The sequence below is a fragment of the Hibiscus syriacus genome, unplaced genomic scaffold (assembly GCF_006381635.1).
Source record: "Hibiscus syriacus cultivar Baekdansim isolate YM2019G1 unplaced genomic scaffold, ASM638163v2 tig00000477_pilon, whole genome shotgun sequence".
Lineage (NCBI taxonomy): Eukaryota > Viridiplantae > Streptophyta > Magnoliopsida > Malvales > Malvaceae > Hibiscus > Hibiscus syriacus.
The window spans coordinates 1,385,592-1,410,321 of record NW_024061790.1 but is presented as its reverse complement, the minus strand read 5'-3'; the positions used below and the strand labels follow the sequence as shown (position 1 = coordinate 1,410,321).

At 34.6% G+C, this 24,730-nt stretch overlaps 1 protein-coding gene across 1 annotated transcript; it reads left to right on the top strand.

Moving 5' to 3' along the window:
• The first annotated feature begins 489 nt into the window (after positions 1 to 489).
• LOC120207427 lies at positions 490 to 1,236 on the top strand. The gene has a single exon (XM_039206878.1). It carries the CDS (start codon positions 490 to 492, stop codon positions 1,234 to 1,236), a length of 747 nt encoding a protein of 248 aa, XP_039062809.1.
• The last annotated feature ends 23,494 nt before the right edge of the window (positions 1,237 to 24,730 follow it).

The following is a 24,730-nucleotide window of genomic DNA, read 5'->3' as shown; positions in this document are numbered from 1 at the left end:
CATGATGCATAAAGAAATAGAAGTTTATGTCGAAAATATGATTTTCAAGGCCACTAAGGAGGACGAACACGTTGAGAATTTGAGGAAACTCTTCCAGAGACTAAAGAAGTGCCAATTGAAACTCAACCCAAATAAATGTACCTTCGGGGTAACATCTGGGAAGCTCTTGAGGTTCGTAGTGAGCAAAAAAGAAATCGAAATAGATCCAAACAAGGTCAAGGCTATTCAAAATTTACCACCCCCACAAACACAAAAAGAAGTTCGAGGGTTTCTAGGGAGGTTAAATTACATTGCTCGATTTATCTCACAGTTGACCGAGAAATGTGACCCCATTTTTTCCTCCTTCGCAAAAATAACTCAGAGGTATGGAGTGATGATTGTCAAGAAGCTTTTGAAGCAGTCAAGCAATATTTGTCAAATGCCTAAATCTTGGTGCCATCTATCTCAAGAAAATCATTAATCCTCTACTTGTCAGTCTTCGAGAACTCGATGGGGTGTGTACTAGGAAAGCATGACCATACCGAGAAGAAAGAAAGAGCAATTTACTATCTCAGTAAGAAGTTCATTGATTGTGAGGCAAGTTACTCGCTAATCGAGAAGTTGTGTTGTGCTTTGGTTTGGGCTACCCGAAGGCTCAAGCAATATATATTGTATTACACCACTTGGATGATCTCCAAACTTGACCATTTGAAATATCTTATGGACGTGCCTGCTCTATCCAAAAGATTGGCTTGTTGGCAGATTCTATTTTCAGAGTTTAACATCCAATATGTGATCCATAAAGTAGTTAAGAGGAGTGCTATAGCAGATTTTATAACAAGCAGGACTTCCGGAGAATATGAGCCACTGAGTTTTGATTTCTCAAATGAAGATTTAATAGCTATTTCGGTGGAAGAAATGTCTACTTCTAGCAATGGACATTGGAAGTTGAACTTCGGTGGTGCTTCAAACACATTGGAGTATGAAATCGGGGTAATTCTGGTCTCACATAATGGAGAACACTACCCTTTCACCAGCCAACTAAATCTCGATTGCACAAATAACATGGATGAGTATGAATCTTTTGTTTTTGGTATCAAAGCTTCCATTGAATGTGAAGTAAAAATACTCAAAGTATATGGGGATTCAGCTTTAGTAATTTATCAACTCTCAAGGAAGAAAGGGAAACAAAATATCCCAAACTGGTGGAATATCATAAATTGGTCATGGAGCTTATCGAAGAATTTGAAGATGTGACATTCAATTACCTCCCCATAGAAGAAAATCAAATGACAGATGCCTTGTCTACTTTGGCGGCAGCATTCATAGTGAATGAACAGTCGAACATGATGCCATTGAGATGCAGACTTATGATTATCTGACCCATTGCTATAGCATTGAATAAGAGGAATATGGAAATCCATGGTACTATTGTAACACCCATATCCTGTATACCCTTCCGTATACGAGATACAGCTGTCACATTACTTCATAAAAATGTTTGTCATTTTAAAACCCGTAAAAATTTGTTTCAATTCGATCTACTATAAAATATGATATTTTCTGAAAACAACATACTAAAACTTTTACATAATTACATTACAAAATATTTGTCATAGTTTAATTACGTGCCAACTAAGTTCAAAAGGAATAAGTATCCTAACATTTCTGATGGGTCAACCTTAATAAATGAACGTTGCTGCTACTGTTGCACTCCTTACGCCACTAATCTTTGATTTTACCTACGCGTGAAATAAACACACGTTAAGCATTTACGTTGCAAGACATAATTCTACTAGGGTATTCCAATTATACTTCAATATCTTATGAATACTGAATAAAGAATTTAATTGCAACTTTCATAGTGACTAGTTAAGCCCTTCTCAGTCAGAACATATTTCTTTCGTACCATCATGGAATTTATTCTTAGTTTGCCTATTATACTTATCCTTCTGTATATTTTCCCCTTTATTCTTTATTTTCCCAGTGTACATTTAAGGTGAAATTACTATACATGTATTTCACCAAGATGCCAATTGATCATGTATCTTTTATACTCATTATGTTGAAACCTTAAATACTATTATTACATCGCTTTGTATTTTCATTTAAGCATCATTTCATGCCCATTTTGTCCTGTTCACACTTTCCTTTATTATATCCCTTCTATTACTTATATGACGTTCATATTACATTTCAATTTCTTTATTTTTCTACCCCAAAGTATCTAGCTTTTCATTTAACTTGAATATTCTGCACTCTTCTGTCAAATGCACATCTAATCTAACATTCTTTTATTCAACATTGTTTAACTTTTCATCTTTTACTCAACGGTATCTAACCGTTCATCTAACTGGCATAATTGGTACCTTTCTACCAATTGCATAGTTAGGCCATTATTCTTTTACTCAACGGTACTTAACCGTTCATCTAACTGGCATAAATGACACCTTTTTCCAATTGCACAGTTAGACTATTATTGTTTTACTCAACGGTACTTAACCGTTCATCTAACTGGCATAAATGACACCTTTATGTCAATTGCACAGTTAGGCTATTATTGTTTTACTCAACGGTACTTAATCGTTCATCTAACTAGTATAAATGACACCTTTCTGCCTATTGCACAGTTAGGCTACTATTCTTTTACTCAACAGTACTTAACTGTTCATCTAACTGGAATAAATGACATCTTTCTGTCATATGCACAGTTAGCCCTCAAAGTCACTTATCCTTTCATCTAACTGGCATAAATGACACCTTTTTATCATATGCATAGTTAGGCCTCAAAGACACTTAGCCTTTCATCTAACTGGCATAAATGGCACCTTTCTATCATATTCACAGTTAGGCCTCAAAGGCACTTAGCCTTTCATCTAACTGGCATAAATGACACCTTTTTGTCATATGCACAGTTAGGCCTCAAAGGCACTTAGCCTTTCATCTAACTGGCATAAATAACACCTTTCTGTCATATGCACAATTAGGCTTCAAATCTTTTAACTTTAGAAGAATTTCTACTTTAATAATTGTTTATATAAAAAAATCACTAAACTCTCTAAACTCATTATAAACTCTGTAGTTTACATTGGTAGTGCAAATACGTCATTTCTTAACCCTTACTATAATTTACGTGAGTTGCATAACCAATACCAATACGTAAATTCACTTACTTATAATAAACTTCTTATATTCGTATATATATTTCCTATACAAAAATTCTTACACTTAATATGATTTTCTTATCATATTAGCACACGAAGTGCCCTATACGGAAATTCATACACTTAGTATAAATTTCTCATCATTTTAGCACACCAAGTGCCCTATAAGGAAATTCATACACTTAGTATGAATTTCTCAACCTTTTAGAACACGAAGTGCCCTATACTGAAATTCATACCCTTAGTATGAATTTCTTATCATTTTAGCACACTTAATGCCATTTGGTAATCACCATACATACATCAATATTTCCTAACAATATGACTATTATAACATACACGTACATAATTAAATGTACTCACCTGACTATCCTTACGATGTATCCCAAATATAAGGCTGATTACTCTAATACTTTGCTTTTGCCCTTAGTTTTACTTGTTTCGGGAGCTTGGTTCTGATCTACTCAAGCATTCATAAAACATGTATCATACCCAATGTTAGAATACTTTCTAACCATTATACTTAAACAATACTCAAAAGAACATATTAATATCTTTCTATACCAATATCGGCCTATTTTAACATTTTTGGCTCCATAGTATTGATACTACTACCCTAGTACTGATACTTCTATACTATGGTACCAATACCCCCTTTGGGTATCGATACCAAAAATAAGTTTGATGTTGTCTATTATCGATACCCTTACCATGGTATCGATACTATCCTACTATGGTACCGATACCCCATACCGGTATCGATACCAAAATTGGATTCGATGTTGTTGGGTATCGATACCCCTTATCATAGTATCGATACTGCCTCATCGGTATCGATACTGATTGAATCAGTATCGATACTTCTCATCTAATTTACCTCATTTTAGCCTATAGTATCGGTACTGTTCTTAGTAATACCGATACCCTCGCCTAGATTTGCTAGTTTTTAGCTCGAAAATCACCCAAATGAGGTTAAATTTCGTTATATAACCACCATACAATACCATTAAACTCTTCCTTAACTATTTATACTAACATTCCTTCATTTAGCCTCTTAGAACATCTAAAATCATTCAAGAATATTCAATTCTAAGAATCAAACCTCTTTTTCTAAAATGTTCTTTATCCCATCTAATATTTCTAATCTCTCATTTACCTCTATGACAAGTCAAATCTACCATAAAACCTCCATAAACACTTTTATATTAACATCTCATTTAAAAACCCATTTTATTAAATCTCTAATATTTCATCCATACCTTTGTTTTAATCCTATTTAACCCTCCCTTTAGCTTACATATCACTTAAGGTTGTAAAAACAACCCATAATCGAAAGGAAAAACTGATTAAATTGAAGTTTACCTTTGAGCTGTGGAGGATGGTCCTTGCACGCGAAGAATAAGAATAAGAGAAATAAGTTTTTCCCCTTTTCTCTTTTCTTAAATCCCTAATTTAAATAGGATTTAAATTCATTACACTTAAAAGACCAAAATGTCCTTTCAATAAACTATCTCTTACAAATTGGTCTTACTTAAATCATTTATTATTCTTTACCAGTTACTCAATTTAATCCTCCAAACTTTAATTCCTTTCAAATTAGTCACTGACCACAATGCCTCAACCATATGAATCATTTTATTACATGTTTTCTGGTTTTTTCTAATTCAGATATTCATTGATTCTTTTTCATGATTCACTTTTAATCGAATCTCTATATCCCCATAACCCAATTTTCATTCCTGAATCAAGATTGATTGTAACAATTTAGAAAATACTTAATATTCAACTTTTCCTCTAATAGTGCATCAGACATATAAAATATCCCACAATAATACGAACATTTTTCTAACATGACCCCCCAAAAGTCCTTAATTCTTCATTTTCTACTTATAACATTCTTATTCAGAAATTTTTCATCTTTCTTTTGTAATATAATCAGTGATCACCTCATACACCTTTAGAGATTCTGAATATCTTTTCTGTCTCATGTTCACTCTCTTCAATTTCCGCAAGTATTTAAGGCTCGTGTGATTAGCACCACTATAGTATCACTCATTATACCGATAATAACGTCAAATCTTTTAAGGCAACTCGACTATTATCGACTCTAAATCACACGTAGATAATTCCTCTTGATTCTTGTGATACTAAATCATATAAACATGTTCAATAATCTAATAAGCAATTACTTTGAATTCCATCTCTCGATCTAGAGGTAACCCAAGATATTGATCTAAAAAGACATCTCTAATTTCCCAATTTGATGAAATGATCAGACAATCCTATTTTTCTTATTTTAGTATCTATTACATTACCCAAACATCATTCTTTTCACAATGATTATCAATGCCACTTTTAGCAATGATCTTAACTCAACAATTTGCAATTCCATAAGATTTACCCAGAACATAGTCCCTGGAATCTTTATTAATTGTCTACTACCTTTCTACTCACACTTTTACCATAACCCATTATGGTTTACAACTATCATTATGCTCAAGATTGGTTCTAGAGGAATTCTTCTAGCTCTAGCTAACCTTGTACTAATGTATAAGTGCATATATCAAGGGTCAACTAATATCAATACCAGTTCATGCAAAGATGAAAAGTACCTGTTAAAATTTATGGATCATCCAGATCCTCATTGGTCGTAATATTATAGATTATAGCGACTCATCGAGTCTCTTGTCGCTGCAATGATTCATCTCGCCCTCTTGATCTTCCACTTCCTCTGTTTCTATTAGATGTTGCCATAGATCTTTCAGATTGCATTAAATTGTCCCCAAATTTATTTGGACAATTTCAAGCAAAGTGACCAGTCTCACCATATAGGAAGCAAGCTCCACTAAGTAGTCTACATACTCCCTGGTGTACTATTCCACATGTATGACATACTATTCTTTCTCCAACTGCTCTACCTGATCTAGGAGCAATCGACTGAAATTGTTTTGTTTTCTGTGAAATTACTGCAAAACCCTCTTAGTCCGAATCTCTCAAACTTGAGCCCCTTGTCTCTCTTAACATAATGGGGAGTTGAAGGCGTTTCAACCCTTTTCCCCATCTGAAAACTATGTTCTGTTGCTAATGTCTCCTCTTGTGCTCTTTCGATAACTTTGGCTCAGTTAATAACTTCTTGCAAATTAGGCAAACTCAAAGCCAACATCATTTCTTTTAATTTTGGCCTCAACCCCTCAATAAACCAATCGCGTCGAGCCTTATCATTTGGAACTACCTCCGTAGCAAAACGGCTCAACTTATTATACTCAACCTCGTACTCGTATACTACTGGATCACCTTGTTTCAAATTTAAGAACTCTAACAGCATTGCACGTTTGAACTGTTCACCCACATACTTGTTCTTAAATTCTTCCAGGAAGAATAGCCAAGTGACTTGCTCCGGTAGTGCATATATCATAGTGTTGGACCACCATACTCGAGTTGATCCTCTAAGTAAAGATACAGCTCCTCCCAACTTTTCTTGATCTGGGCATTGTAGGCTTTCAAGCATTAACATCACATCATTTAACCATATTCGGACTCTATATGACCCTCACCTTCATCTCCTCGAAACTCTGGAGCTCCCAAACCCTTTAGCTCTTTTGGGGTCAAATATTCTAGGTACTAGAGGAGCATGGGGAGGTTGAAAACGAGTCAACATAACGTTAAAAGCTTGCATAAAAGCTCCATACTCTGGTACCGATATCCCTTGATGTGCAGGCGCACTAGCATTTTCAAATGGAATCGGTTGCTCACTATTATTTTCATAACTTTCTCTATTAGTCCTTTCTCTCATCTCATGTTCCCCCACTCTTCACGAGTTTGAGGATTCTGACATCTATTAGAACATACATAGTAACAACATTACTGTTAGTAAGGAGTTTCATCAATTACACCCTAATGACACCTTATCAGTAACTTTGACAATCTTAATGGCATGTAATCCTTTTTTCAGTTCAATTAAACCAGGTTTTGGCCGAGAATCGACTAAACTTGTAGCTTTGATACAAGTAAATGTAACACCCATCTCCCGTATATCCTTCCGTATACGAGATACAACTGTCACATTACTTCATAAAAATGTTTGTCAATTTAAACCCCGTAAAAAATTATTTCAATTCGATCGACTACAAATATGATATTTTCTGAAAGCAACATACTAAAACTTTTACATAATTACATTCCAAAATATTTTCCATAGTTTAATTACATGCCAACTAAGTTCAAAAGGAATAAGATTGTCCTAACATTACTAACGGGTCAACATTAATTGATGAACGATGTCGTTGCTGCTGCACTCCTTACGCCATTAATCTTTGTCTTTACCTACGTGTGAAATAAACACACGTTAAACATTTACCTTGTGAGACATAATACTAATAGGGTATTCAATTATACTTCAGTATCTTATGAATACTGAATAAAGAATTTAATTATAACTTTCATAGGGACTAGGTAAGTAGGGTACGTGCTTGATGGCGAGATCTTGTACAATAAAAGTCTAGATCAGGTCTTATTAAGATGTGTAGATGCCAAAGGAGCTAAATAATTCTCAAAGAAGTGCATGAGAGAGTGTACGGTACCAACGCTAATGGACATGCAATGGCTGGAAAAATAATGAGATTCGGGTATTATTGGTCAACAATGGAAACTGATTGCATCAATTATGCCAGAAAATGTCACAAGTGCAAATTTATGGAGATAGGATTCATACCCCCTCATCACCCGTTACACGTGATGACTGCACCGTGGTTGTTCTCTATGTGGGACATAGACGTTATTGGACAAATTTTACCTAAGGCTTCAAATGGTCATCATTTCATCTTAGTGGTAATAGATTATTTCACTAAGTGGGTAGAAGTGGCTTCCTATGAAAACGTCACTCAATCAATAGTCTGCTAGTTCTTAAAAAAAGAAATCATATGTCGATATGGCTTACCAAAGAGAATAATCTCCGACAATACCTTTAACTTAAACAATAAAATGAAGAAGTTAGTATGTGAGCAATTCAATATAAAACATCATACTTCCACTACTTACTGCCCGAAGATGAATGAGGCAGTGGAGGCAGCTAATAAAAACATCAAGAGGCTTATAGAGAAGATGACTGAGACTTATAAGGACTGGCATGAGAAATTGCCATTTGATCAAACTTCGGTGCGGACGTTAATTGGGGAAACTCCATTTTCTTTAACCTATGGGATGGAGGTCGTGTTATCCATTGAGGTAGAAATTCCCTCCCTTCGAGTTTTGTCAGAAGTGAAGCTCGATGAGGCAGAATGGGTACAAGCCAGATACGACCAATTGAATTTGATCGAAGAAAAGAGATTAAAAGTCATTTGTCATAGTCATATGTACTAGAGGTGCATGATACGAGCACATGATAAGAAAGTATATCCACGAGAGTGTCACGAGAGAGATCTAGTTCTTAGAAAGATCCTACCCATTCAAAAGGATTTTTGAGGAAATTGAATGTCAAATTGGGAATGACCCTATTTTGTGAAGAAAGCCTTTTTCTGGAGGAGCTCTGATACTTACTGAGATGGATGGGCCAGAATTACCCAACCCAATGAACTCTGATGCAATCAAGAGATATTTTGCCTGATGAAAAAGAAAAGAAAAAAGAAAAAAGAAAAAAGAAAAAAAAGGAAAAGAAAATTGAAAATTGAAAATTGAAAATTGAAAATTGAAAATTGAAAATTGAAAATTGAAAATTGAAAATTGAAAATTGAAAATTGAAAATTGAAAATTGAAAATTGAAAATTGAAAATTGAAAATTGAAAATTGAAAATTGAAAATTGAAAATTGAAAATTGAAAATTGAAAATTGAAAATTGAAAATTGAAAATTGAAAATTGAAAATAAATAAAAGGGGGTTCAAGATGAAAATCCGTAAAGGGCATCTTGAAACCAAATAAGGCCTCAAGTTGAAAACCCGTAAAAGGCGACTTGAATATCATTCAAATTCAGGATTCATGCATGGTGGAGGTTCTAAATTGATTTTGAAGTCGAAAGAGCTCCTTATTTGCGTAGTAACGTCAAATAATGATCAGAGTTGGGACTGAAGACTGAAAAGGTCCTGTTTGAAATAACCAAAAAAGAAATTGAATGTAGACGGGATTCCATACTAGTTCATGAATTTAGTATCTGGAGATTTGGTAGTTTAGAGGGAACTTCACACCCTTATGCATTGTCATAACTCTCGAGATCCTTTTAACAGAAGCTACACTTGAGTCACTCTACGACGTTCCAGTTCAAAAGCATTTTTATTATTGATATCTGAATACGCCTCCTTTATTTCTTCTATTTTCTTTTCTAGTTAAAAGTTTGTCATGTATCTACCCAAAAAACTATTTATGTTTGTATAAATAAAAAGTGGTATTTTTTATTAATACCATGTTGTAAGCGTCCTACTTTGAAAATAAAAAACATGTAGTTTAACTTGAATAACATGAGATCACCGTGCATTATTGTGCAAAAATTTTCGGAAAAGCGCAGGTGTTTTGAAGCTGACAATGGTTTTAACATAAAGTTTACATGATGATAGGCTACATGAAACTAAAACCTTGGGGTACATAGAAAGTTTCAGCATATTGGAGATAATCCAAGACACCTGTCACTGATCAAGTAGTTGGTGATGAATACTATCGGGTTTCAAGAAATAGGAAAAACCAAGGTCATGTCCAACCAACGAGTATCTGATTGAGGTTGTCAGTTGGGGTGAACCGGTCATGATTCATGTACCCAAGAATGGATCGAGCCACAAGATGGCTAATAAGAGGATTCTCATTCGAAAAAGAAAATACACCAAAATTTCATTATTGCATACATTTTAGGCATAAACAGGATCATGACATTCATGAATGCATGATAACATATATAAGTAAACATCTATAGGTAAACCGAAAGAAAGCTGAAGGTTGAAGATGCTGAAATCTCATGATAAAAGTAACCAATTCAAAGTCCCAAAGAGGTAAAGGTTAAATGAAACTCGAGTCAAGACAGGTTCTAATATCTGGTGGTTGTGAGACAAGTTCCCACAAGAGAAATTAATTTTCAAAGACTCTCTCAAAGTCTAAACCTTCGGGAATGATATTTTTAAATTCTCAAACATATACTAACGATTAGTAATGTTTGATTTCAGGTTCGATGTTCATGAAGATAAAATCATGATTCAGTTCCTACCACAGATTAGTGGAGTGAATCAAATTCTTTGAAAAAAATCTGGTTCTCCATGCGGAATAGGGGAGCAGATTCTTCTTCTTTTAGATTTGGTATTCCTGAAGAGCAGCGAAGTAAATCACGTTCGATTCAATCTTCCCTAAAGAGCAACAAAGTGGAATAAAATTTTCTCGATTATGATCTCCCCTAAAGAGTAGTGGAACATATTCTTATTTTTTCAGATTTGGTCTTCCTGAAGAATAGCGAAGCAAATCAAGTTCGATTCAATCTTCCCTAAAGAACAGCGAATTGGATCAAAATTTTCTCGAGTCTGATCTCCCATAAGGAATAGGGGAGTAGACTCTTCGTCTTTCAGAGTTGGTCTTCCTGAAAAGCAGTGAAGTAGATCAAAATTTCCCCGAGTCTGATCTCCCCTAAAGAGTAGTAGAGAAAATTCTTCTTCTTTCATTCTCCGTCTTTTAGATTTGTAGCAACAAAACAAATCAAGTTCGATTCAATCTTCCCTGAAGAGCAGCGAAATTGATCAAAACTGTCTCAAGTCTGATCTCCTCTAAAGAGTAGTGGAGCAGATACTCATTCTTTCAGATTTGGTCTTTTTGAAGAGCAGTGAAGCAAATCAAGTTCAACTCAATCTTTCCTGAAGAGCAGCAAAGTGAATCCATATTTTCTCGAATCTGGTCTCCCCTAAAAAGTAGTGGAGCAGATTATCTTTTAAGATTTGGTATTCCTAAAGAGCAGTGAATCTTCCCTGAAGAACAACGAAGTGAATCAAACCTTTAATATCTGATTACCCGAAAAAAGTGGAGCATATCAAGTTCGACCTACCTTGAAGTGTGTCACCTTTAGGGGGTTTAAGTCATCGGAAGTCTAAAGGTTAGGACTTTCGGTCGTTTAAGGGCATTTTCCCCTTTTTTAGGGGTGTTTGGGTTAGGGCTGAGGAAAAAGATGTTTTTTTTTTATATAAGGTTTGAGATGGAATAGATTGGCTACCGGTGGTGGTGGTCGAGTAGGCGAACGGCAGTAAAATATGGTTCATTTGGTTTCGGCCGAAGTGAAGAAGAAAGGGCTTTGGTCATCGATTTGGGGATTAAGGTGAAGAATATAGGGCTAGGTTGAAAAATAGAAGCTTTAGTGGCAGTCGGAGAAAGGTTTGGTCACCGATCTATGGTGGCCGACCATTTTTTAGGCCCTTGGGAGGTCGCCCGATCTAGAGAAAGGGGAGAGGCTTTGAGGGTGATCAAATAGAGTAAAAAATAAAGAAAATAGGCTAGTGTTTAGGGTTGTTACCCGAAATGGTAAAAAAGAGGTTTAAATATCGTAGCTTTAGGGGTTATTATCGCCCGTTCCCCTGCAAGTTTGTCGTGTTTTTACAAAATGGTCCTTTTTAATTTAGTCGCCATTTTGGTCTTTTTTTAATTTGGTCCTTTAATTTTATTGTTAATTTTAATTTAGTCCTTAGATTAATTATTTTATTGATTAACCTTTTTGTTAATTAGTTTGCTAAAATGTTACCATTGATTGTTAGTATTAATTAAAATTGTATTTTTTTTATTTTAGCATACTTAGCCTTAAATATATTTCGTTAGACCCGATTGCAAGCATCTTTGAGGTAATATTACTTTGTGAGGGGAACCAATGAATACAAGCCTTAACTGATTAGGAGTGTGTTTTCGAGGATTGTCCGTACTAATAATATTCCTTTCGGCGTACAAATATTTTTTTAGTGTACTAAATATATGTTTTTTTAGAAAAAATAATGTAACAACCTTTTGTATGGGAATCTATCAAAACGCGCCTTAACTGACAATGAGTGTATTTTTTAGAATTGTCCATACGAAATAATTGCCTTTTCGAAATTTCTTTAAATATGATCATAATTTAAATGTATATTAAAGTTTACCAATTTCAACATTCACATGACATATAATTGTATAGGTACCGATTTCGGGCGCTGTGAGGGTATTAATCTTTCTCTACGTGTAATCGACTCCCGAACCCTTTACAAAACGAGTTTCTGGTTAAATGCATATCACTTTTTATCTTTTAAAATTATTTTTCTTAAAATTATTTTAAAAGATATTTTTTTAGATATTCGACTTTTCTAACCCAAAGGTCGATGGTAATTCTAAAATTTATTTGTTTATTTTTTTATTTTAAAACTAACATTTTCCAAAATTAAGTTAGATCACTCTTTGTTATATCCAAAAAAAAAAAAACTTAAGAATTAATAGCCAATTTTATTTTATATAATAAAAGGGCTAGAAGCCATTACAAAAACTAGTGTCTAACAAAACAGAGTCATCTCCCGGGGGCGGCTGTAGAAAAATTCTAGATGAGTCATCAATAGAAGAAGATGGCTTCGCCATAAAGTCTACAGTGAAATTTGTTCAATGACGGATCAAGATGAAATCGGTTATCCAAATCTTTAAAACCGAATTAGAGACAGCTCCGACAAGCGTAAAAGGATTAAGTTTATTGATAGATAAAAGATTTTCAAGTAAAAGTATAGGTTTGAACTTCGATATTGTACATAAAATAAACTAAATTAAAAACATTAAATTTATAATAAACTTTTACCATATTAATTCAAGTTAATTAATTAATAAATAAAATATAGATAATTAATAATAAAAAGAAGAGATTCCAAAGTTTCATCTCCAAGAAAGATTGGATAAGCATGCCAAAATTTCCAATGCCCACTTGCCTTTTATTTTTAACTTCAAAATTTTCAATAATTTCGGGAACTTCAATGTATACCTTAACCTCGCTTAATAGATTTCACAATCATATTAAAAACGTTAATTTTCAGTTTAATCTTAATTCGATTAACATTATTATGCTTAATTACAAAATAAGTATCTAAATTATATCTTTTTTACGGATAGGTACTTACAGTATTTTTTTTTGAATAATCTCAATGCCTAAAGTTGGGTAGCTCTGCTGTGCGGCGCTTAAAAAATGGCTAATATACGGCGTGATCGGTTAAACAAGTGACCGGTTAAAATTTAGATCGGTTATGTTATATTATTTAACCGGAAATATTATCAAGTATAATAACATATTAGGTAACTCTTATATAATGTAATAGATAGCGCTTATATAATAAAATAGGTATTTAACCGGAAATATTATCAAGTACAATAACATATTAGGTAGCACTTATATAATATAATAGGTAGCGCTTATATTGACCTATTTTATAAGTAAATCGGTATATTTATACAGGTAACATTAAAAATTTACCTATTACATTATAATTATCGGTTTCGATATTTTTTGGATCGATACTTTTTATAAATGTATCGACATTATATGCGTTCACCTTTTGTCATTTATAGACCGGTTTTATCATATTTTTACATGTTATATTATTATGGATCGATACATTTTTATAAAGTATCGACACTTTATTGGCGCTATAACTTCTTCTCTTTTAAATTCTAAAAGTGTCGATACTTATAATAAATTATCGACACTTTCAACATATCCGGTAGCGCTTTACCTGTTTTGTCATTCCGAGATCGGTTTTGTCATATTTTTACGTGTTATATTGTTATGGATCGATACATTTTTATAAAATATCGACACTTTATTGGCGCTATAACTTCTTCTCTTTTAAATTCCAAAAGTGTCGATACTTATAATAAATTATCGACACTTTCAACATAACCGGTAGCGCTTTACCTGTTTTGTCATTTCGAGACCGGTTTTATCATATTTTTACATGTTATATTGTTATGGATCGATACATTTTTATAAAGTATCGACACGTTATTGGTGCTATAACTTCTTCTCTTATTAATTCTAAAAGTCGATACTTATAATAAATTATCGACACTTTCAACATAACCGGTAGCGTTTTACCTGTTTTGTCATTTCGAGACCGGTTTTGTCATATTTTTACATGTTATATTGTTATGGATCGATACATTTCTATAAAGTATCGACACTTTATTGACGCTATAACTCTTCTCTTTTAAATTCCAAAAGTGTCGATACGTATAATAAATTATTGACACTTTCAACATAACCGGTAGCGCTTTACCTGTTTTGTCATTTCGAGACCGGTTTTGTCATATTTTTACATGTTATATTGTTATGGATCGATAGATTTTTATAAAGTATCGACACGTTATTGGCGCTATAACTTCTTCTCTTATTAATTCTAAAAGTCGATACTTATAATAAATTATCGACACTTTCAACATAACCGGTAGCGCTTTACCTGTTTTTTCATTTCGAGACCGGTTTTGTCATATTTTTACATGTTATATTGTTATGGATCGATACATTTCTATAAAGTATCGACACTTTATTGGCGCTATAACTCTTCTCTTTTAAATTCCAAAAGTGTCGATACGTATAATAAATTATCGACACTTTCAACATAACCAGTAGCGCTTTACTTGTTTTGTCATTTCGAGACCGGTTTTGTCATATTTTTACATGTTATATTGTTATGGATCGATACATTTTTATAAAGTATCGACACTTTATTGGCGCTATAACTCTTCTCTTTTAAATTCCAAAAGTGTCGATACGTATAATAAATTATCGACACTTTCAACATAACTGGTAGCGCTTTACCTGTTTTGTCATTTCAAGACCGGTTTTGTCATATTTTTACATGTTATATTGTTATGGATCGATACATTTTTATAAAGTATCGACACTTTATTGACGATATAACTTCTTCTCTTTTAAAAAAGGTAAAATTTACCTGATATGTTGAAAGTGTCCATACTTTTTATAAAAAGGATCCATACTTTTTTTAAAGTTATGTAATTTATGTTTCAATTTTTTTAATAGTGTTTCATGTTTTCCACCAACAATATTAATTTAATAATTTAATTTACACAAAAAATTATTTGATTGTTTTGATATTTTATAAAATATTATTTAGAATTTAAATTTAACAATATGTTTAGGTAGAAAATGTATTGACACATATTTAGGTAATTATTGTACATACCTAAATATGTACTGCGAATTTGATATTGGACCCACCCTTTAACTACCATTACCAATACCTCTCAATGTCAATTTCATTTTACATACCGAACCGCTCTGTGTGCCATCTTCCTTCACCCTTTTGCATTCGGTCATACTGTCAACATTTAAAATTTGTAATCAATTTAAAGTTTATCGATACTTTAATCCAATTACCATTTCAACAATAATAACAAAAAGACATTGATACTTACTAGAATTACATATATTCACCCTTTGATTGCTTTCGAGTCTCGGCCTCAATTTCAAAGTCATATGCGCCACCAACAATTTTCCAACCCATTGACTCCATTTTTCCTGCCCTTTATATATCAGTTTATGCAAATCAAATTATTTTGTTACATACACTTTATTCAATATACAAATATAGATAACTACTTTTGTGGTAAAACGGTTTTCTTCAAAAGAATTTAAATGGCCACTACAAAATGTGTCGGCACATTTATACAACCTATAATATCATTTTCTACCTATAATATTTAATAAAAGTATCGACATTTATATTTTTCCTTGAATATCACTTTCTACCTGCAATCGGTCTCAAATGCTTCTTTACTCCAAAACCCCAAACAACACATAAAAACCCTATCGCGATTACTGTAATAATAAAAAATTAGGGTTTCGACAACATACTTTTCGATTCGACTGCAGCAACAAACAAACAAACTTCGCTTTAGAAACGCCTTCTGAAATGCAACAACAATTACGCTTCGATTTCAAAATCTCGTCCGTTCTATCTACTTTCAGAGGATATTTAGCTATGACCTTTATATTTTCATCGGATATGTTATTTATATTTAATCGATACAAATATAAAAGTGTCGATACTTTTATGTCAGGTGTCGATACTTTCGAAAGGATAATTACGTATTTCTTTGAAAGTATCGATAATTTATTACACGTACTTACGAAAGTATCGACACTTTTAATATATCCGATATCATTTTACCAGTTTTATCATTTTGATACCGGTTTTATCATATTTTTACCTGTTATATCGTTGTTTGATCGATACATTTTTTTAAAGTATCGACACTTTATAGGCGCTAAAACTGCTTCTCTTTTAAATTCACAAAGTGTCGATCCTAATATAAAGTTTCGACACTTTCAATATATCTGGTAGCGTTTTACCGGTTCATCATTTTGATACCAGTTTTATCATATTTTTACCTGTTATATCGTTGTTGATCGATATATTTTTTGAAAGTATCGACACTTTATAGGCGCTAAAACTGCTTCTCTTTTAAATTAACGAAGTGTCGATCCTTATATTAAAGTACCGACACTTTAAATATATTCGGTACCGTTTTACCAGTTTTATCATTTCAATACTGATTTTGTCATAGTTTTACATGTTATATCGTTGTGGATCGATACATTTTTAATTTGGATCGACACGAACCGACAAGTTAAGTTTGCCGATTGCACAATTTTTTAATATTTCTTCATGACTTAAACCTACTACATTATTATTAGTCAACATTTCCGGTAGCGCTAAACCGAATTTGTTAAATATCTTTTAATATATCCGGTAACGTCGTATATTATCCGTATATTAACCCGCCGTTCCTGAGACATTCCCCCTAAAGTTACAAACATTACCATTTTAAGTGTTCATACTGTAATTGCCGTTAGTTTTCTTATTAAATAATATGTGTCATATTATAGTAATTTGAAAAAAATTAAATTAAAAATATTATTATATTTATAAAAAAAAAAACCTAAGTTCTCTTAAATTACAAAAATAACTCCAAGTTCATAAAAATCTTAATCCCTACCCCATCACTGCCGACTTAATCCTTATTATCCTCCTAGTTATACACTATCGTAGTTATCGCCAATTGATCGTCGAAATTATAATTTTCACCTAGGGTTCGTGGGTACAAAATGTTGATTGGCCATCGATCAACCGTCGATCAATCGTGATTTCATAGGTGTATTGATCGTCGGGGATAGGCGAGGCCGGATGGAGCTTCATCGACGGTAAAAGGTGGTGGCCAACATGGATTTAGAGGTTAAAATGAAGGTTTTTAAAATTTTGGGACTATTTCAAAAATATTATGTGTTTTTAAAATATATAATTTGAATTTTTAATTTTAAATAAAATTTTTAAAATTATAATAATGTGACACATGTCACTTAACGGAGGAAATTAACCGCATATATAGCCCAAAGACCTAAAGTGGTAATGTTTATAACGTTAGACACCGAAATCATTCAAAAAACACTGTAGACACTTATTCATAAAAAAATGTTATATTTGAGAGATTTTAAATTCAAATTCATATAAATGTGCATCAAGTTCCGGCGTTTTTCCCGAAAAATCACCGGTGACCGGTATATTTATCGATCTAACACCGGTCAGATTATATTTCCAGATTTAACACCTGTAGCAGTAAAGCGCGCTCCCTGCCACGCGCTATATGTTGATTTGGCACCACGTGGGGTATAGCGCGTCTCCTGTACCGCGTTATATGTTGACATGGCTTACACGTGGGTATAGCGCGCCCCCTGATCCGCGTTATACGCCACGTACGCGGACCCTGGTCCGCGCTATACCTTTTATCTGAATAATTACATATAGCGCGGTGAAGGTACCGCGCCTTATATGGTTATAAATACCCTTCACTCCCGGTTAAGTTTCTCATATCTCCTCACATCTCTCCTCTCAACTTATAAATTAATACAACAATTCCGTCAACAAGTAATAATTCTGGTAATTTTCTCATATTTGATTTAGAAGTTCATATGATTTTTCGTTATAAATTTTGTTATAATTTTTTTTATTATACTTATTGTTTATTATGATTATTTGAAAAAATATTATACTAATTATTTTCAATTAATTTTTGTGTTTGTAAAATTGAAAAGCAGGAGCATACGTCAAAATAGTTTTGCGGTACAGGTAATAATATAAAATTATATTATTTAAATTATTTACGTTGATGTGTAAAAAAATTATTGTGTTATATTTTCGTTCATATATAATTTATTTAATTAGGTTTGTTTCAGTTATTTTTTTGCAGATATAATATTGCTGCACTTTTAAACTCAAAGAATGGCGTGACTTTCAGCTATTGTTTATTATGATGGTGAAATTCGAGAAGATGAAACCGGCGTTGTTTTCATATCAAATGAGCGTGTTAAAATATCATTCAAGAGAAACATAACTCTTGAGGAGCTGATAACGAAGATTTCGAGAAATATTCATGTTGGAAGTAGTAGAAGAATGCCGTCGTTGCAGTACGGATTTCCAACATCATTGTTGCCATTAACTTGTATAGCGTTCGAACTTTCGAACAATGATGATGTTCAAATGATGGTTGAAGCTCAAAGTAATTATTCAGACGCCGCTATTGAGATGTATGCACATTTTGTTTAAGTGTGTGCTGTTCGGGGTCAATCTTTAAGCTCCTACTATGGGCTGGCTGAACAAGTTGATCAAGTTGACAGCCCGACTATAGTAATGTGTAATAATTTTAATGCTATAATGGGGAGACATTCATCCGCAACTCCTTACGATATGTACCGAGGTGGGTCCACGAACAATCCGTATGGTAACACCGCGTCCAGTTCAAGGGGAAGGCATTCATCTGCAAATTTCTTTGACCATATAGAGATGTCATCGACACAACCATCTGTGCATTTTCCATTTGACATGATGGCTTCAAGCTCCAGGGGGAGGCATTCGACTGCGAGCTTTTTTGATCTCAATGTCTATATGTCTTCCAGTTCAAGGGGAAGACGTGCAAGTAGTAGGTTCTTCGATCTAAATGTGGAGAGCATGGAGGAACCATCATCTCCACCAGAAGAACCGCTTCGTGAGCCTGATGCGGATGGTGCTGAGACTGGACTATTCATTCACCCAGAATCACCGCAATTCAACTCCGATGATGATGAAGTTCCAGGAAATGTGGCACAAACTGACCCTCCTGCACACATGTATGAAGCTGATTATGGTGCAATGTACGGGCCAGAATTTGCGGATATGCCTCATCTCGGTGACTATGGATATTACTCATCAATAAATAATGGTGAGTTATATTTAGGCATGGAGTTTTCAAGCAAAGAAGAAGTGGTAATGGCTATAAAAAATTACAATATCCGTAATTCTGTTCAGTCCAGAGTCAATCGATCGACGAACGAAAAATATGTATGCTATTGTGCCCGACGCGAAAACGGATGCAATTGGATGGTTCACGTATCGAAAATGAAGAGGAAAAATAACATATGGGAACTAACAGTATACAACGGTCCTCACACATGTTGTGCTGGAGGGGTCAACCAAGATCATCCCAACTTGGACTCTGAAATGATATGCCAAGTCATCATGCCCATGGTAAAAACAAGCTCTCATATAGTTGTTGCAGGGTTGATTTCAGCTATACAATCGTAGTATGGGTACACTGTCTCCTATAAAAAAGCTTGGTTGGCAAAACAAAATGCCATTGTCAAACTTCATGGCGAATGGGATACATCTTACAACGAACTTCCAGGTTGATTTAGGCTGGTGCTGACGTTGAATCCTGTGATAATTGTGGACTTCAAAACCTCATATGCATACCATAATGATCGAGTTCTTCGCGATCGAAGCCAATTCTACCGGGTTTTTTTGGAGTTACCCACAGTGCGTTAATGCTGCCAAATACTGCAAGCCTGTGGACCAGATCGACGGGACTTTCTTGTATGGAAAATACAAGCAAGTTTTATTATTGGCAGTTGTCCATGATGGCAATCGCAACATTCTTCCAGTTTCTTTTGCTCTTGTCGAAGGAGAAGATACAGATTCTTGGGCATTTTTCCTCTGAAATTTACGTGCACATGTCATCACGAGGGAAAACATATGTGTCATTTCAGATCACGGAGCTGGGATCAAAGCAGCAAATGAGCCTTTGGGTCCAATGTGGCAACCACCCTTTGTCCAACATAGGTATTGTCTCCGACACATTGGTGCGAACTATCATGGAAGGTACAAGAAGAATGATGAGCGTCAATTAATTATGCGCATGGGTAAGTGAAACTGATGTAGTTTGTTTTCTTTCAATCGTTTTAATTTTGCAAAGAAAGCAAGTTAGTAAGTTATACATTTTTTGATCAGGTTACGAACTACTTCTTCGAACGTTTGAATCAATGCTTCAAGATTTGCGGGCGAAGAACGAGGAAGGATACGATTACATCAGCCTCATCGATAAAGAAATATGGACGAACGCATATGATGGTGGATATCGATATGGACACATGATGACCAACTTGGCAGAGGCAATCAATTCAACTTTAAAGGGTGCACGTCACTTACCAGTAGCGGCTTTGGTAAAGACTACATATTTTCGTTTGGGGCACTTTTTGCGAAGCTCGGGGGACAAGCTCAAACCTGGATGCAAGGCGGTCATGTATATCACCCTAGATTAGTTGCAGATCTACAAAAAAATTGCTGCATCAAATGGAATATTTGTAACAAGCTTCTCTAGAAGGCATGAAATGTTTCATGTCACAGAGTTATCGCGACCTCTTCAAGGGATTGAAGTTGTGTCGTTAAGATTAAATCTAAGGGACAGAACGTGCGACTGCGGGTTTTTTCAAGCTCTGAAGTATCCATGCTCTCATGTGATAGCAGCTTGCTCGCATACACGTCAAGACTATAACCATTTTGTGGATCCCGTATACCTACTATCTGAAGTTTTTAAGGTATACGAATTTGAGTTTCCCCCCATAGGTAATGACAAAGACCCTGATGAGGTTCAAGATTGGCTTCCGATTGTACCAAATCCGAGTTTATTGAGGGAGCGTGTTGTCCAAAATCCAATCGAATTCATTGCGATATGGATATTCGAGAAAGATCTAGACAAGACAGAAGATGTGGGCATTGTAGAAACCCAGGACACACTAGAAAAATATGTCCACTTTTGTTGCCATCAAGTAACAATTGATGAGGAAATGATGTATTTGTTTATCAAATAATAATTCTTGTACTTTGATTTGCATTTACTTCAAGTTAATGTCTTTCGATAATCACTGATGAAGATTAAAAAAACGAACACAATCATTAAATTTTATCAAACTAATAACAATTTGGTATTTGAATATAATTTTAAATACAACAAACTTACAATAAGAATTAAATGGTAAATGATAACCAAATTATAATAACTGATATTAAATGGTAATAAACAAAATTAACTGAAATACATTAAAAAAAAGTCCAACAAATTTAACAAAATAAAGTAAGTATTAAATGAGAAATAATAAAAAATTACAATTTAACAAAATAAAGTAAATACAAATATAATAAAAAAAATCTATCGATGCCTGCGACGCGAATGTGTTCCGCAGGGCGGTGGCTGTCGGTCTCGAGGAGGATTTCTTCGTATCACTGGTTCTGACTCCTCGCTATCATCATCATCACTGTCGTCGTCGTCGTCATCCTAAGCAGGTACATTAGGTTGATGAGGAGCTGATGATGATAAAGAACCTCCATAGAATAAGAACCCTGGAGGTGTATGACTGACTATCCCACCGGCCTGCGAAAACTGGGAAAACTCATAAAACCCAGACATCACTGAGTGTGAAAACTGTACATGAGGTGTTTGTGTTGCGGCCATGGGTGATTAGGCTGAACCCGCCAGATATCTAGTATATGAACCCCAAGTCAAATCTACAAACATATACCCATAATAGCCTCCAGGAGGGGTCATTTGTGACGGTGGCGGCAGTAGGGTCATAAAACCAGGTGAAGGCGGCGGTGACATCATATATGGCTGCGGCATCATAAATGGTTGCGGTGGCTGCTGTGAAGGTCCTGTTGGTGTAGCTGAGGATGAACCGGAAGCACCTGCTCTCTGTCCATGAGTCGGGGGACGATGGTGCTGTGTCGGTGAACGTCTCTGTCGACATCACGGAAAGGTATGCCCTCGTGCATCCTCGGGAAGCATAAACAATTTCCCGTTACTGTTGAACCACTCATAATAACCTTCAGCAACACTCAAGAGGTCAAGTAAAATGAGCTCTCTACGGGGAAGGCGTCGATGTCGATCCTCCCACAACACGACCCACTCATGATGTCTCACCAGCCAATCTGTATCTGTCTTGCCTCGTTTATCTAAGCTATGCAACTCATCCATATTGCGAGGTGCTTCCGAAATTGGTTGAAACATCAAAACTGCCGGAGCACACGATCAGTAAAGTGCCACTCGACGGTCGCATAACAGATCAGAGGGACCATCGCCATCCAAACATCTGATGGGCCCCTCAACTCAGGTGGGATCACCGCCCTCACATCATCAGTACAATATGGCACCCATTCAAACTAAAACAAAAATTATATAATTTTTTATCAAAATAATAATCTAATTATATAACTATAATTTAAAATCGATTTTTAAACATTAAAATTCATACTTGTGCGTCAGCCTTCTGATCGATTAGCACCCTAATTTTTTCTAAATCATTAAGTAGCTCATGATGATTTTTCCTATCAGTAGACCACATATTCAAGGAAAAAAAATTATTATACGCTGTATAAAATTATTAATATACAAAATTAGTTTTATAATTACCTCAGAAGTAGTGGAAATACGAATGGGTTCTTCACAACGAGACATAAAAAAGGAAATCGATACCATACCCAAGACTGCAGCAGCAGGAGATATCCGCCGATAGCATTACGCCTGTAGTCAGTGGCTCCACACATCTCCCTGTACAGCAAAGATAAAACTGTCGAGCCCCAACTGAATGATCTGGCCAGACGAAAGTCGCTAAGATGTCGCAACCACATGCAGTGAACTAGGTTGCGTGATTTGTCCGGCATCAGCAACCCTCCTATCAACTGCAGTATGCATGCCCGTGCATACATCTTAACTTCATCCTCAGAGGCGTCTGCGCTCAACTCCCGAAAATTGGCATCTAACCAATTTAACGGTATTATACCTCCGATAAAACTTTCCGGGACACGTCCTAGATTATCCCGGCACAAAGTAGTCTACGAACCCTGCGAGATCCCTGATATCACATCTCCATCCACCGGAAGCCCTAGGTGCATAGCAACATCCTCAAGTGTAATCGTGCACTCTCCACACGGAAGATGGAATGTGTGGGTCTCCGGCCTCCACCGCTCTACTAAAACAGAAATAAGGTCTGATTCTATCTTACAGTGACCATGATATCTACCTATGTAACCAAATCCAACCTCTACTAAATACGACAAGACACAGCTAGGTATCACTAACTTAAGATTCCTAATAAAATGATCTAATACACGGTCCATCTCCTAAAATTAAATAATTACACAAATTAATTCTTAATCTAATAATCATGCATTAAATAAATCAACAAATTATTACAAATAATTTAAATTAAATTAAAACGTTAAAATGTTACCGTATTAGCAAAGTGTCGAGATATATGATTTCCATCTAAACGAAATAGATCGCCTTCCATTATATATCTGCAAAAAAATTATATTAGTAAAATATTAAATAAAGAAAAATACTTAAATAAATTAAATACATAATATTAAAAATATTATAAAATATACATTAAATAGAGAGAGAATTTGAGAGAATATGGTGTGATGAAAGTAATAGAGGATGGGGGTATTTATAGGGAGGATTGGGGGTAATTAAAGGTATAGCGCGCCCCCTGTACCGTGCTATACCCCACGTGTCAGATAACTAGCTATAGCGTGGATTAAGGGTCGCGCTATACCTACGTGTAAGTCATGTCAGCGTATAGCGCGGTACAGTGGGCGCTCTATACCCCACGTGGCGCCAAATTAACATATAGCACGGGGCAGGGACGCGCTTTACTGCTACAGGTATTAGATCGAAAAATATAATCTGACTGGTGTTAGATCGATAAATATATCGATCACTGGTGATTTTTTAGAAAAAAAACCTCAAGTTCCGATTTTTCAGAATTGTAATAAATATTATAATAGTGTGATAACTAATTTCATGGGTTATATTTTTAATATAAAAAACTAAAAAGAAAAAAGAAAAAGTAATATATTAAAATAATAAAAAAATCAAAGTGTCAACATCACTCTACTTAAAAGGATTAAAGACAATGTGGGTCCCTTTATGGAGAAGGCAGCCACAAGTTGCTTGTCCCCCAAATCAACAACATTCGTATTTGTGGTATTGAATAAATGTGAAAACCAACTCTTTTGGACATTTTCACATCTCTCCCATCTACAAACAAAACCCGTCAATATCACACCAAATATGGTTTTCAAAATTAAATATTTTATACCAACCAAATTGACTAAAGTGATAAATAGTTTAATATCATTTAAGTAAAATATTGAATTCAAATCATTATATATGAAGAAAATATTTGTTGGGAGACTACTATCAAAATTATGTGTGGGACGCGGGCCGATATAGATTATTTAAAAAATATTAT

What these genes read in the sequence shown, in the direction of transcription:
- LOC120207427 (XM_039206878.1), top strand. Translation starts at nt 490, where the DNA reads ATGGGGTGTGTACTAGGAAAGCATGACCATACCGAGAAGAAAGAAAGA.